At 51.1% G+C, this 12,510-nt stretch overlaps 2 protein-coding genes across 3 annotated transcripts in view; one reads left to right on the plus strand and one right to left on the minus strand.

The window, feature by feature from the left end:
* Positions 1 to 3,183, plus strand: part of ALPK1 (alpha kinase 1) — a 38,262-nt gene extending 35,079 nt beyond the window's left edge. For both annotated transcript variants that reach the window (XM_042812856.1, XM_042812855.1), the window contains exons 12-14: positions 609 to 771; positions 1,682 to 1,868; positions 2,479 to 3,183. In XM_042812856.1, coding sequence (XP_042668790.1) covers positions 609 to 771; positions 1,682 to 1,868; positions 2,479 to 2,675 — 547 coding nt within the window. In that variant the 3' untranslated portion in view covers positions 2,676 to 3,183. The remainder of the gene's footprint in view (positions 1 to 608; positions 772 to 1,681; positions 1,869 to 2,478) is intronic.
* Positions 3,184 to 9,963: 6,780 nt separating this feature from the next.
* NEUROG2 (neurogenin 2) lies at positions 9,964 to 10,605 on the minus strand. The gene has a single exon (XM_042812450.1). The coding sequence runs from the start codon at positions 10,603 to 10,605 to the stop codon at positions 9,964 to 9,966; it is 642 nt and encodes a 213-aa protein (XP_042668384.1).
* Positions 10,606 to 12,510: the final 1,905 nt, after the last annotated feature.

Raw genomic sequence — 12,510 nt, forward strand, 5'->3', positions numbered from 1 at the left:
CATCTGAAAGAAGGAAAGCTTAATATGGTGCATGGCCTGAGTCAGTAAGAAGTTACCCTAGCTAACAGACAGGTGCAGTACCAAGTACGCAGCTCCCAGCCTAGAACTGCTTGACACCGAGATCTTTCTTAGCACAGAGTGAAGAAGCAACAAAAGCTACAGGCAGAGAAGTTCTTCAGTTGTTTAAGTTTAGCAGTGGGTGCATGCAATGGATGCACTTGTTCTGAAAGCTGAGTTAAAATCACCTATTTGCTTCAATTAAGCCTCAACATGAGGAGAGCTCTACCTGCTGCTAATCACAGACTGTAGATTATTATTAGAAGTAGCTTAAGAATTCTTATGTGTAAAGAACAGTATTTTAAAGCTTGACTTCAAATCTTTCCTTAATATGAAACCCTTGTCTTAGGATCAGGTTAATCCTTACAGTATTTTACTGTAGGAGATGGAAAAAAGCTCATACCTTTAATCAGTGTAATTTTAGATGTATCACCATCACCAACTGGCTGCCACACTCTGCTTTGTGATTATGTTTGTGTACCACAAGTAGGGCTTCCTGAGTGCAGTCTGCTGCAAAACTGACTACAGCAAAGATTTTTCTGCTTGCTTAGGTATGTTGGGAAAGAATATAAAGAAGAGAAGGGGCTTCTTCATCATTTCAGTGATGTGGAACGACAAATGACTGCCCAATACTACGTGACAGAATTCAACAAAAGGCTGTACGAGCAAAAGGTCCCTACCCAAATCTTTTATATCCCATCTGCAGTACTTCTGGTAAGAGCTATCTTCAAAACAGTGCCAGGGAATTGATGGGAAAAGAGTCGTAAGTCATTTTGGTTGGTTGGTTTTTGTTTTTTGTTTGTTTAAATAGTTAGGCCACCTGTAGATGACATACTCTAATTCACGTGATATTACCTGGTAGATGCACCTGATCTTTTCAAGACAGAAGATACTTATGCACAGAGATGCAAGTTCAAAAAAATGCTGGTTAAAAAAAAAAAAAGATGCTATGTCCTGGTGGAAACCAGAAATTCACTTCTGTATGAAGCTCTAGAGTCATTCAGTCTTTTAGATCATTCTAGCAGTATACCAGCATCTGCAGGGTGCAGAGCTGAATTCACAGTTTCATTATTACTATGTATATGATAGCATGATATGCATGTTACTGTTTCTGCTAGATATTCTGGCACTAGATCTGGCTTTATGCCACTTGCTAGTAAGGCTTAATGACAACCTGGAGTCAGTATTTATGCTAGTCTCTGCACAGAGAAATTACTGGGGGCAAGAAAAACCAAAAACACACAAAAAACCCACCATTGTTTATTTGCATGTTGAAGGAGGACCAAGAGGAGCAGAGTTATCCAAATCTCTTCAGCTTTAGACACAGTCTTCTGAAAGAAGTTCCCCATTTGCTGGACAAGCTAGATATTTGTAGAATTTGTTGCCCAGTTTGGCCTGCTAGGTTGGCTTTGTGTTGGTTCTGGTGACACCACTGTTCTTGATAAATATAAGTTCTGGAAAGCCTGTGTTTTAAATTAGCAGTGGATTAATATGGGGACTCTTTCCATCTTATGATAGAAAGTTCTAGCAGGAAAAAAAACGACAGAAATTAAGTTAGAGGATCTTTAGTGCCCTTGTTTTTACATCTCTGCTTGGGTAAGTGTCACTGAAACTCTCTTTTCAGATTCTGGAAGACAGGACAATAAAAGGATGTGTGAGTGTGGAGCCCTATATCCTTGGGGAGTTTGTGAAGCTGTCCAATAACACGAAGGTAGTAAAGAATGAGTACAAAGCCACAGAGTATGGTCTGGCCTACGGCCATTTCTCCTACGAGTTCTCCAATGGAACGGAAGTTGTTGTTGACCTGCAAGGTTTGTATTGCACTGAGCTTCATTTATTGCATCCCCTCATGTTGCAGAATATGCTTTACAGGGACATACCTTCTCTAAACGACCTAAAGTGAGAGAGGTATGTGTAGGTGCTTTTTTACCTTGAGCAGTGTTCTTGCTGTCTGCTGTGTCACAGTAGGAGCACGAAAGCTACAGTGCCCTAGTGTGCCACAGCTTCGTGCACCCGATTAAGGTGAAGCCAATCTGCAAGGACATGCCTGAGGAAAGCATCTAAAGGAGAATCACTAAAAGAGACAGTGGATCTTCCTGAGCTTCCTCCTTCTCATCATCGGCAAGCCAAAAAAATTATCTATTCAGCTAATGAAGAGCTGAGCTCTTTGCTTGAAAGCCCAGGATATGACATTCAAAATTCAACCTTTAGTGCACTCAGATATGTCTAGGATGCTCATATACAATTTAAATATCCATTATGTATCTCCTGGAGTTTTATTCTGCTTTTACTGACGTAGGTGTAAACTGAGAATCACTGAAATGCTGTTATCAGAGGATTTGCTGTGCCAAGCAGCCAGTACTGAGTGTGATGGTGCAAAGGCTGTACTGTTCATTACCAAAACATATCCCTCTTTTGCAGGCTGGGTAACAGGTAATGGAAAAGGTCTCATTTACCTCACAGACCCACAGATTCATTCTCTTAATAGCAAAGACGTTTCACGCTCTAACTTTGGGAAGAGAGGAATTTATTATTTCTTCAACAATCAACATGTGGAATGCAATGAAATCTGCCACTGCCTTTCTTTAACGAGACCCTCAGTAGAGACACCAATGTAGACTCACAGAAGACAGCCAAAGAGAGTATGGCCCATAAGCTGAATGGTAGGGTGGTATTTATCATACACACAATTAGGAACAGGTCGTCTTGGTGAGAACAGGGCCTCTGAGATGACATCCGTGTAAGCACCTGCAACAGTTTGGGATATGTAGAGTTACACCAGGTCGTACCATGTTACCATCTTGAGTACCATCTGAAACATGTGCTCTTACAACCATCTGTGAGACTTAACAGAAGAACATAAGAGAAAGAAGAAAACAGCCTCCAAAATTCAGCAGAAATGTACTACAAGACTGTACAAACCTCCAATGCATCTACAGACTCAGGGCAACAGGCACCATCTGCTCTTTGGAAAGAGTACAAAATGGAGTGAGACAGAGACTTGCGTTTCAGCCATCCGTAAAATTCACAGGAAGTTGTATAACTGCTTCAAGGAACAAATGGCAATGTTTGGAGCTGAATAAAAAATAAAAAGGCAATTTATTTCAGAGGAGTGTTGGAACACTATAATGCAGTGAAAAGTGTAGCAATGGCTCAATTGCTCTTTCAAGGCTTCACTCAGCATTTCTGTTACAAGTGTGCTCATGGGTGTGACCATGAAGTATTTAAATAGATGGAAGTAGTGTTTTAACTGCAACAGCTGAGAAAACTGCTGTTCTTCAAGAAAAAAAAACATACAAACAAAAAAAACCTCACAACATTGATACTCCATACATGAATAATTTCAGCCTGCTCCATCTAGCAAACTCTCAGCAGAGTTTCCCAAAGGTAGAACAGTTCTCACGTGAGGACAGAACCTCTTTTTGTCTGTGAGCACCATAAGTTTTATGATTCTGTAATGAATTCCCACAGCTAACAGCCCCCGCCAAGACCTGATCCTCTCACCTCGCTCCGCTCATGCAGCCAAAGGCTAAACCTTTACCTGCACAAAGAGGATTTCTCTTGATGATTCTGCCCATGCAGGGGTCATACTTTATTCCCTCTCATACAAACAGCTGCAACTCAGACTATGACCTTCAACTTAAACACTGCAGCTGAATTTCTGTTATTGTTCATGGCTGTAACATAGCATTGTACCCAGAGAGACCCAGATATTTAAGGCCAGCACTGGCCAGCCTGCATGCATACCAGCCACGTGCTCCAACAGTGTGTGCTGGGTTAGAGGCACACGGTACGTCTCAGAAGCACATGCTGGGAAGCAGACCCCTTCCAGCCTTGTGAATGCTGGCTGTGCAGCTGAAATCCCACTTCTTTTTCCCACGCAAGCTGGTAAGCTGAGTCCAACTCAGTGGCACCATCAGATAATGCATGCACATGATGTCACGGTGCCTCCCGATTTTATGGGCCTTTCTTAGCTGAGAAAATACCCAGAGGAGAGGGAGCAGGAGCTCATGACACCATGTGCTGCCCCCAAGTTAAGCAGGCTGGAGCTTTTGGTTGAGGGATAAAGAAAATTAAAGTCATTTTCCAAAGTAGGAGGCCAAAAGCTGCTCTGTGAAAGCCCAAGAAAAGGTGTGTGTGTATCCCCCTTGGAATAACAGGGCTGGAGATAGCACCTGCAGCTGCTCAGCAACCTGCCTCTAGGCAAAAACAAGCATGACGATACCTTGGGTTTACTCTTCCAAGACCACACCAACACGCCCAGTGTGTGTGCACAGTCACCCATGTGCTACAGGGGTCCCCATCAGACAATTGGTGAGCAGCCTTCCTGCATGCGGTGCTGAAAGCTGTCCTCACTGATGTGCTCCCCTTCTCACTGAGCCTTGAGGGTCTCTGCCCTGGGATCGCTCCTCCTGGGGGATTTGTGTGAAGAGAAAGGGAACACATCATTAAACTCCCACAGAAAGATGGGTCCCAGCACCACAGCATTAGCTTTAACAAATCCATCAGCTTTTGTTTCTGCAACCGGCAGAGATTTTTAGGCTTTTGTTGTCGCTTTATAGCAATGCCATTGTTTTCGAGGGGATGTTTGCGCCGAGTTGTTTGGAAAGATGCCCTATCACCGCGCTGAACAATTAGAGCTAGGTGTAAAGAGGGAGAAGCAAGAGAAAAAAAAATTAAATCTCTTTATTATGGTGCATAAACCTTCAGTGCTGGGGAGCTGGGCAGCTGCAAGGGAAGAAAAATGCATTCAAAAATATAATGCTAGTGTGAATAATCCTTTCTCGAATGCTGCTCGCAGACTGCTCCAGCTTTGTCAGGTGAACTTGAACTGGGCCATCAGATTTGCTGCCGTTCCCATTGCACACTGTCTATCACCCCGGGGCATTCACCATCTTGACTGTTGTTAAAAGGGAGCAAAACAATCCATCATTGAGCCCGGGAGTCACTCGCTCATAGAAAAGTAAAATCGGCATGTGACGGTACACTCAGCCCCAGTGTCTCGCAGATTAAAGTGATACATGGAAGTTCACGTGTTACCAGGAAGATTAAGCCAGTTATCTTGTTCTGCAGCCAATAAAGGGCTGCCTTGTCTGCGGTGGGGGGTGTGCTGCCTTTAACCAAGTGACAGAAACTATGCAAACGTGGCTTCATGCTACCACAAAAAAAGGACTCCGGATTGCCACAGAGAAACAAAGGTGGTCAGAGAGACTTTGGGAATGAATCGGTGGCAGAAATGTTGTGTTAAAGTCTTTTCCTTCTCTGCAGAGGTGATTAGGAGCAAAAGAAACCCTCCCAAACAATCCCTGCAGAACAAAGTGTCCGCATGCACTGCCCACAGGCAGCCCCGTAACCCCGAGAAGCAGCGCCTTTTTCCAGTCTGCTGCTTGCTTGACCAAAAAAAATGTATTTAGATACGCTTTTGGATGAATGCATACATGGGGAATTTTAATATTTGGAATACTTCCCAACATAGTAGTATTAGCATTTAGCAGCTGGTTTCTTTTGTTGTTTGATGTAAGACACTTTCCCATCCCAGCTAAATTTACGGCTACTGACAGATTTCTGAATGAGCAGCTTGAAAAAGTTGGCGTTGAGCGTCAGCTTGCCCTGTTCCCAGCAGCACTAGCACTGCAGTGCTTGGCCTGGTTGCTCTGTTAGTCCCCAGCACAGGTCAGTACTCTTCACCCTTTGGGTGAGAGCTTAGAGCTTCCAAACAGCAACATCTCTGTTTCACTATTTCCTCTGCTTTCCAAAGAAAGCCATTTGGACCAGCCAGCCAACATTCTTGTTTTTTGAGACATTCAGACTTTTTTATTAAGTAAGTTGCTTTATAGGGTGGATTTGTTATCACTAAGGATCATTAAGGACAAGTTCTGTGGTCTCTGCAGAATGAGAGAAGCTCATTGGAGAGGAACAGTGAAATATCCTTGCCAGCAGCAGGACGTAAGGCCTGAAGGGCCGTCCATGCCTCCAGTGAAAGGAGCAGGCCAAACCCAAATATCCCACTGCTGATAGTGCAATGGCCGTGTGCTAATGCACTCCTTGTGCTTTGGGAAGATAATGGTTCAGGAAGCTCTTCCACCTGCACCTCTGCAGGTCCCTCTGCTGCCACCACTGCCTGCACCACACGTCTGGGAACACCGACTTCCCCCTGCCCTATTCTCGCTTTTCCTTCTTTCCAACTAGAATTTCATCCCAGTACGTAACAACAACAAAATCAAACTTCCAAGACAGCAAGTGCTAACGACCCAGCTGCTGCTGGATGCTGCTGAGCATCCCCCCTCCTAGCAGGATGGGGCACCTGGAGCTGTGCACCCAGCACCCCGCTTCCTATTTTGCTTCCCAGGATGCCACCACCAGCACCTACAGGTGCATGGGGGCCTTCCGAGGCCTAAGCTGCTGTGCCGGGCAGGGGAAGCATGAGCTGCCGCCAGCGCAGCTCAGGCCATCACATTAATAGGGGTTGATTTGCAAACGGCGTCGCTCCCCCTGGCCCCCCTCTGCCCGACTCCCGCTTCTCCGCTCAATGGCACAGATGCTGCTTTGTGCTGCCCAGGACCAAGCGGCTATTAGCAGCAAATCCAGCGAGGGAAATTAATGAAGGCGACTACTAATAAAAGGCAGCTCAGGACAGCCGTACCAACTTGCTCCAAGCAGTAATTAACTTTTTTAAAACTCGCGAAGGTAAATATGCCATCGGCTTTGGTCCGGTCGCTCTCCCTTTCAATAAAAGCAGGGGGAGGGAGGATGCTGGGGAGGCCACCGACACCGTCCTGCTGCCGGTCCCGCTGCTCAGAACTGAGAGCCCGTTTTCCTCAGAGCAGCTTTTCAGGCACCGCAGCAGCGTGCTGAGCTCGGCACAAGTGGTGAGCGAGAGCACTGCTGGGAGCTGCCGGCTGCCAGAGCAGCCTGGGACCAGAGCGGCTTTCCCCATGCACACACACAAACACCCTTTCATGGATAAACCTGTCCTACACATATTTTGCAGTGTGCTACCCTTAAAAGTGCCATTTCATTTCTCTAAGTTACATACGTATCTTCACACGGAAATAAAAGATGTTCCAATTTAATAGCCCCAATAATTGTCCCTTTCAGTTTGTCATAGAATCATAGGCTCATAGAATGGCATGGGTGGGAGGGGACCTCAGATCCCATTAAGTTCCAATCCCCTGCCATGGGCTGGTTGCCCACCACCAGCTCAGGCTGTCCATGTGTCCTGAGCGCCTTCAGGGATGGGGAACCCACAGCTTCTTTGGGCAGCTGTGCCAGCACCTCACCGCCTTCCGAGTACAGAATTTCTTCCTAACATTTAGCCTAAATCTCCCCTCTTTTAGTTTAAACTCATTCCCCCTTGTCATATCATGATCATGTGAAGGTCAGTCCTTCTTCTATTTGTAAGCTCTCTTCAAGTGCTGGAAACCCTTTAAGTACTGGAAAGCCTTCTCTTCTCCAAGCTGAACAAGTCCAACTCCCTCAGCCTTTCTTCACAGGAAAGGTGCTCCAGTTCTCTGATCATCTTTGTGGCCCTCCTCCAATTAAAAATTGCTACGCAAGAGCTAACGTATCCAGTGCTAAAAACCAGCCAGTGTATGCTTAATTACTCAGTGTACTGTACATTTAATTAACAAAGCCATCAGAGCACACCATGGGATGCCCCTCAGTAGGTGAACCCTCACCTGCCGCTCCCCAACCCAACAGCACTGCTTCTCTGCCATCATAAAACCAAAGTATCTCTGTGGCAATGAAATCATCACAAGATTAGTCCCAATAAAAGGAAACATACAGCCTGGGTGTGCATCCCACAGGTGTGGGAGGGAGGAGAAGGGCCACAAGGCCAGGCTGCAGGGCACAGGTGGTGTGCTGTGAGTCCATGTAAGATGACAGCAGAACCATAGCACGAGCCTGGGCGTGGGGACAGACCTCCATACACCTTCTGGGAGACTCCCAGCCATGGGGTTCATACCGTGGACAGGGAGCAGCCCCCTGGCAGCAGGATAAGCCAGGCCCCCGCTCCCAGCCCACATCAATGGGGACAAACCATTACAGGGGGTCCTTGCCAGCACCCCCAGGCCGCCCCGCTGGAAGGCCGCCTCCTGTCCCATCCCTTCTGGCCCACAGCAGGTCTGGGGACACAGCTCTGTGCCCTGGCCACATCAAAGCGCTGATTATGCAAATGTGCCCACTTTTCTTTTTTTTTTTTCTTTTTTTTTTTTTTCCTCCAGGAATTATTTATCACACAATAACTCCCCTGCCAGGGGGGGAAACAATAGCAGGGGCTGATAGCCGCGCTCGCCCGAGGCTGCGGGGCAGGGGGTGCGTTTTATTGGGCTAACCTAATTTCACTAATTCTCTTTTCACACGTTGGGCCTTTTTTTTCCCTTTTTCCCCCTTCGGGGATGTTGCTCTCAAGGCTGGGTTTCACGCTCCCAGGGCCCATGTTATTGAATTAACGCGTTTGGGAGCCTTCACTGGTTCCTAATGATTTCCAGGTGTTTGTGCCCAGAAGCCACCCGGCCACTGCTGGGTGCGTACGATGGTGCTGAAAGGCCTGTGAGCACACCAGACGTACCCAGGTCTCATCTGGGATCCAGGAATCGATGTGGAGGGGGGAGGGTGCCCAGCACTGAGAGGAGCTGATGGAGTGGGTAGAGATGGGAGAAATGAGGCAGGGAGATGGGCTGTGTGCAGCAGCCTTGGTAGGGTGCCAAAGTGCTACTCCATTACCCAAAATTCAGGTTGGACGTTAGGAAAAATTTCTTCTCTGAGGTGCTGGAATGGGCTGCCCAGGGAGGTGGTGGAGTCACCATGCCAGTAGGTGTTCAAGAGCCATGCGGATGTGGCACTGAGGGACGTGGGCACAGAGGGGATGGAGTGATGGATGAGATGATCTGAGAGGTCATTTCCAACCTTAATGACTCTGAAATGCCTTACATGGGACACCGCATTCCCCCTGCAGCCAGCTCTAGCAGGGTCCCTGCACTGGGCGACGAGGTAATATGTCCCACACCCATCTCCCCCAGAATCTGCTCACCCAAAGAGCAACCACCTCATTCTCCTGGGCCTACATAGTTCATCTTTCTGCTTTATTTCTAAAGAAGCAAAACAGCATCTCAGCAACAGAAAGGCACATCAACCTCCTAGAAGACACTCCAGCTCTGGTGTTTCCAAGCACCACAAGAGCACAACTGAACCACCCACACCGTATTGCCTGTGTGGCATTGGGGCTCACCCCCACCACAGCCCCCAGGCCAAGCTGCAGTGGGGCCGAGGACATTTGTCACCCCAACAGATGGCGCATAAGCCGTGAAAAAGAGCAACCCAAGTGATGAAAATTATGAAAATTAGATATTTTATTTATATTTTATGAGGAGAACAATCCCTTTGCTCTTCAGCCGTAAATACATACTAGAATAGACTCTGTAAATTATACAAAAAAATACATCTTTTCCATGAAATCTTTCTTTATAATAAATAAATGTGAACACGTGTGTGGCAGATCGCTGTAATGTCCCGTGTCTGTTTGGGTTTTCAGTCCGTTGATTTATTTTTAATCTCCTGAAAGAAGGGGGGAGTTCCTCGTCCCCTAAAGGTCGAAATAAATAATGCATGAGGTGCTCCTCCCTCCCACCCACCCCTTCCCTTCCCTCTACAGTTTTTTCCTTTTGATAGAGAGTTCAGCCTAAATTTCCACGCTTGCATTCAGCCCTGACAAAGCCTACAAATTATACAATGACTTCTAACCTGGACCCCTAACAACACAACTTATTTTTTTTCTTTTTTTTTTTTTTTTTCCTTTTTTTTTTTCCGCCTCCCCCCTCGTAAATCACGGAGACAGCTGCGGAGCGGCGAGGGGCAGAGCCGGGCAAAGTGCACGTCGGAGGAGCGAGGGCCGCCCGGGCCGCATTAGAGGCAGCGGTGGGGCGGCGGCGGAGGGGCGAAGCGGCCCCGCGGGGGCGGCCAGTGCTCGGCGTCCGAGGCGGAGCCGGCGGGGCTGCCGGGCGATAAAGTGCAGGCGTAGGGCGAGGCGGAGGGCGCGGGGCTGGCGCCGCCGCTCCACGACGAGGCGGGCGACGGGCTGCCCTCGGCGGCCGCCCCGGGCGCGTTCTCGGCGGCTCCCCCCAGGCGGGCGGCCCCGGCCAGGCGCAGCGTCTCGGTGAGCGCCCAGATGTAGTTGTGGGCGAAGCGCAGCGTCTCGATCTTGGTGAGCTTGGCGTCCTCGGGGAAGGTGGGCAGCACGTCGCGCAGCGCGTCCAGCGCCGCGTTCAGGTTGTGCATGCGGTTGCGCTCGCGGTTGTTGGCCTTCAGCCGCCGGCTCCGCTTGATGCGCTGCGCCGTCTCCGCCGTGCGCGTTGCCCGCGGAGGCCCCCGCTGCCTCCCCGCTCGCCGCGCGCCCTCCTGCAGCCGCCGCGGCCGCCCGTCCTCCTCGTCCTCCTCCTCCTCGCCGGCGCTGGACGGCAGCGAGGCCGAGGGGGCGGGCGAGGCGAGGCGCAGCAGCAGCAGCTCGTCGTCCGTCGCGGGCGCCGGGCTCTCCGCCTTCACCGGCATCCTGCGGGGGCGGGGGAGAGGGGGGCGCGGCCGCGGGTCGACGGCCGTCGGGCGGTCGGGGGGCGCTGGCACGCGCCCCGGCGGCGTCGGAGCGGCCCGGGGCCCGGCGGCTGCGTGTCTGGCACACGACCCCGCTAACGCCCCTTATATACCCCGCGGGGAACAATCAAACCTGCCCCGCCGGCGGCCCCCCCGCTCCCCGGCCCCTCCGCCGCGCCATTGGTGCCTCGCGCTCGGCTGGAGCGTGCCGCTAATTTATTAATGAATGGCGGGGGGGGGGAGGGCGCGAGGCGCCGGCGGCCAATCGGGGCGCCCCGCGAGCCACGCGCGCCGGAGCCGGCTCCCTTTCAGCGCTGCATTCAGCGGCCGCTGGCGGGGGGCTGCCCCGCTGGGGGGCCCCGCGCGTCCCCACGGGGGTAGCGGGGCCGGGGCAGGGCGGGGCGGGCGGCGCTCGGGGGACGCCGTGCCCCTAAAGCCGTGAGGCGGCTCCGCCGTTTGGGCCCTCGGCTGCCCGCTCCTACCGGCTCGACGCCGCAGTTGTCAGTGCGGCGAGGAACATCAAGCCAGCCTCGTGCCCGGCTTCCTGACCGGGGCCGGCGGGATGCAGTGGCTTCGGGTAAAAATAAGAGGTTGTAAAATAGAGCTTGCGTTGCAACTGGTGGGAAGAGCCCCGAAGTGGAGGCTTGGATCAGCGTGACAGAGTGGAGATGTACGTGGGTAACCCATGGTGCACAATACATGCACACACAAGTGGTAGAATCACAGGATCGTTTGCATGGGTTGGAAGGGACCTTCCAACTAGCCAGCCCAGCCCCACTCCCTGCTATGGGCAGGTTGCCCCCACCAGCTCGGGCTGCCCAGGCCCCGTCCAGCCTGGCCTTGGGCATCTCAAGGGATGGGGCATCCACGATCTTCTGTGGGCAGCCTGTGCTAGGGCCTCACCACCCTTGGAGTAAAGAGTTTCCTCCTAACAGCTGACCTAAATCTCCCCTCTTTTAGTTTAAAGCCATTCCCTCCTATTGCACTTACCTGTCCCCAGCCTCGTTTTTGCTGCTTTGCTGCTGCACAGTTGTATGCCCTGCTACCCCATGCCACATTTAGCCCATCTATTGCAAAATGTCTGCAACTCTGCCAAGTGACTTGGACACATTTCCCCCTTCTGAGAAACGGGAGATCCCTATGTGTAAGGAGCGCAGCATGGAGCCGCAGCAGCAGCCCGCGCTCACGCAGCAGGACGGAGGCTCGGCGCTGTGTGGGGCAAGGGCCGGGCAGGGCCGGGGTGAGGGCCTGAACTGTCCCCTGGGGTCAAACTGTTCAACTTCAGCCCCTTTGCCAGACTCGATCCTACTTTACGGGAACAAAGGGGTGAAGTAGGCGACGATCAAGAAATGGGAGCACAATGATTTAAGCTTATCACACGGCCCAGAAATAAAGGATGCTGAGCTGGTGTGCGGGAGAGGGGGAGACCTTCAGAAGGGCTTTGTTTGCAGTAAGAAGATTGAACTCGGAGGCGACCCGAGAGCCCTAAAAGTTTAGGGTCTGTGTTGCTGAGAGACCTTTGGACGCGGCCCATCCATGCTCCGACCTCACAAGTTGCGAGTGAGTGCCTGTGCCGGCCCCGTGGCCAGCAGGGTGGGGGCAGCAGGCTCTGGGCTCCCAGAGCTCCAGAGGGTCGGTGGGACGGAGCCCCCGAGCAGCTAATGGCAGGGCGCGCAGCCCTTAACCTGGGGGTCAAAACACAGCCCCTTCCCAGAGGGTGGATGAGGGGTGCTCGGCAGGGGGGCAGCCCCTGGCACGCCGCAGCCAGAAGCACTGCTGGGAGGGAAGGGCAGGCCCCCGTATTTGGAGTTCCTTTGGGATCAGCCCCCCTGGGCAGTGCTGCCCAGGCATCCAGGCCCAGCCCCC

The sequence above is a fragment of the Centrocercus urophasianus genome, unplaced genomic scaffold (assembly GCF_019232065.1).
Source record: "Centrocercus urophasianus isolate 14NV4802_14NV808 unplaced genomic scaffold, USGS_Curo_1.0 seq_13, whole genome shotgun sequence".
Lineage (NCBI taxonomy): Eukaryota > Metazoa > Chordata > Aves > Galliformes > Phasianidae > Centrocercus > Centrocercus urophasianus.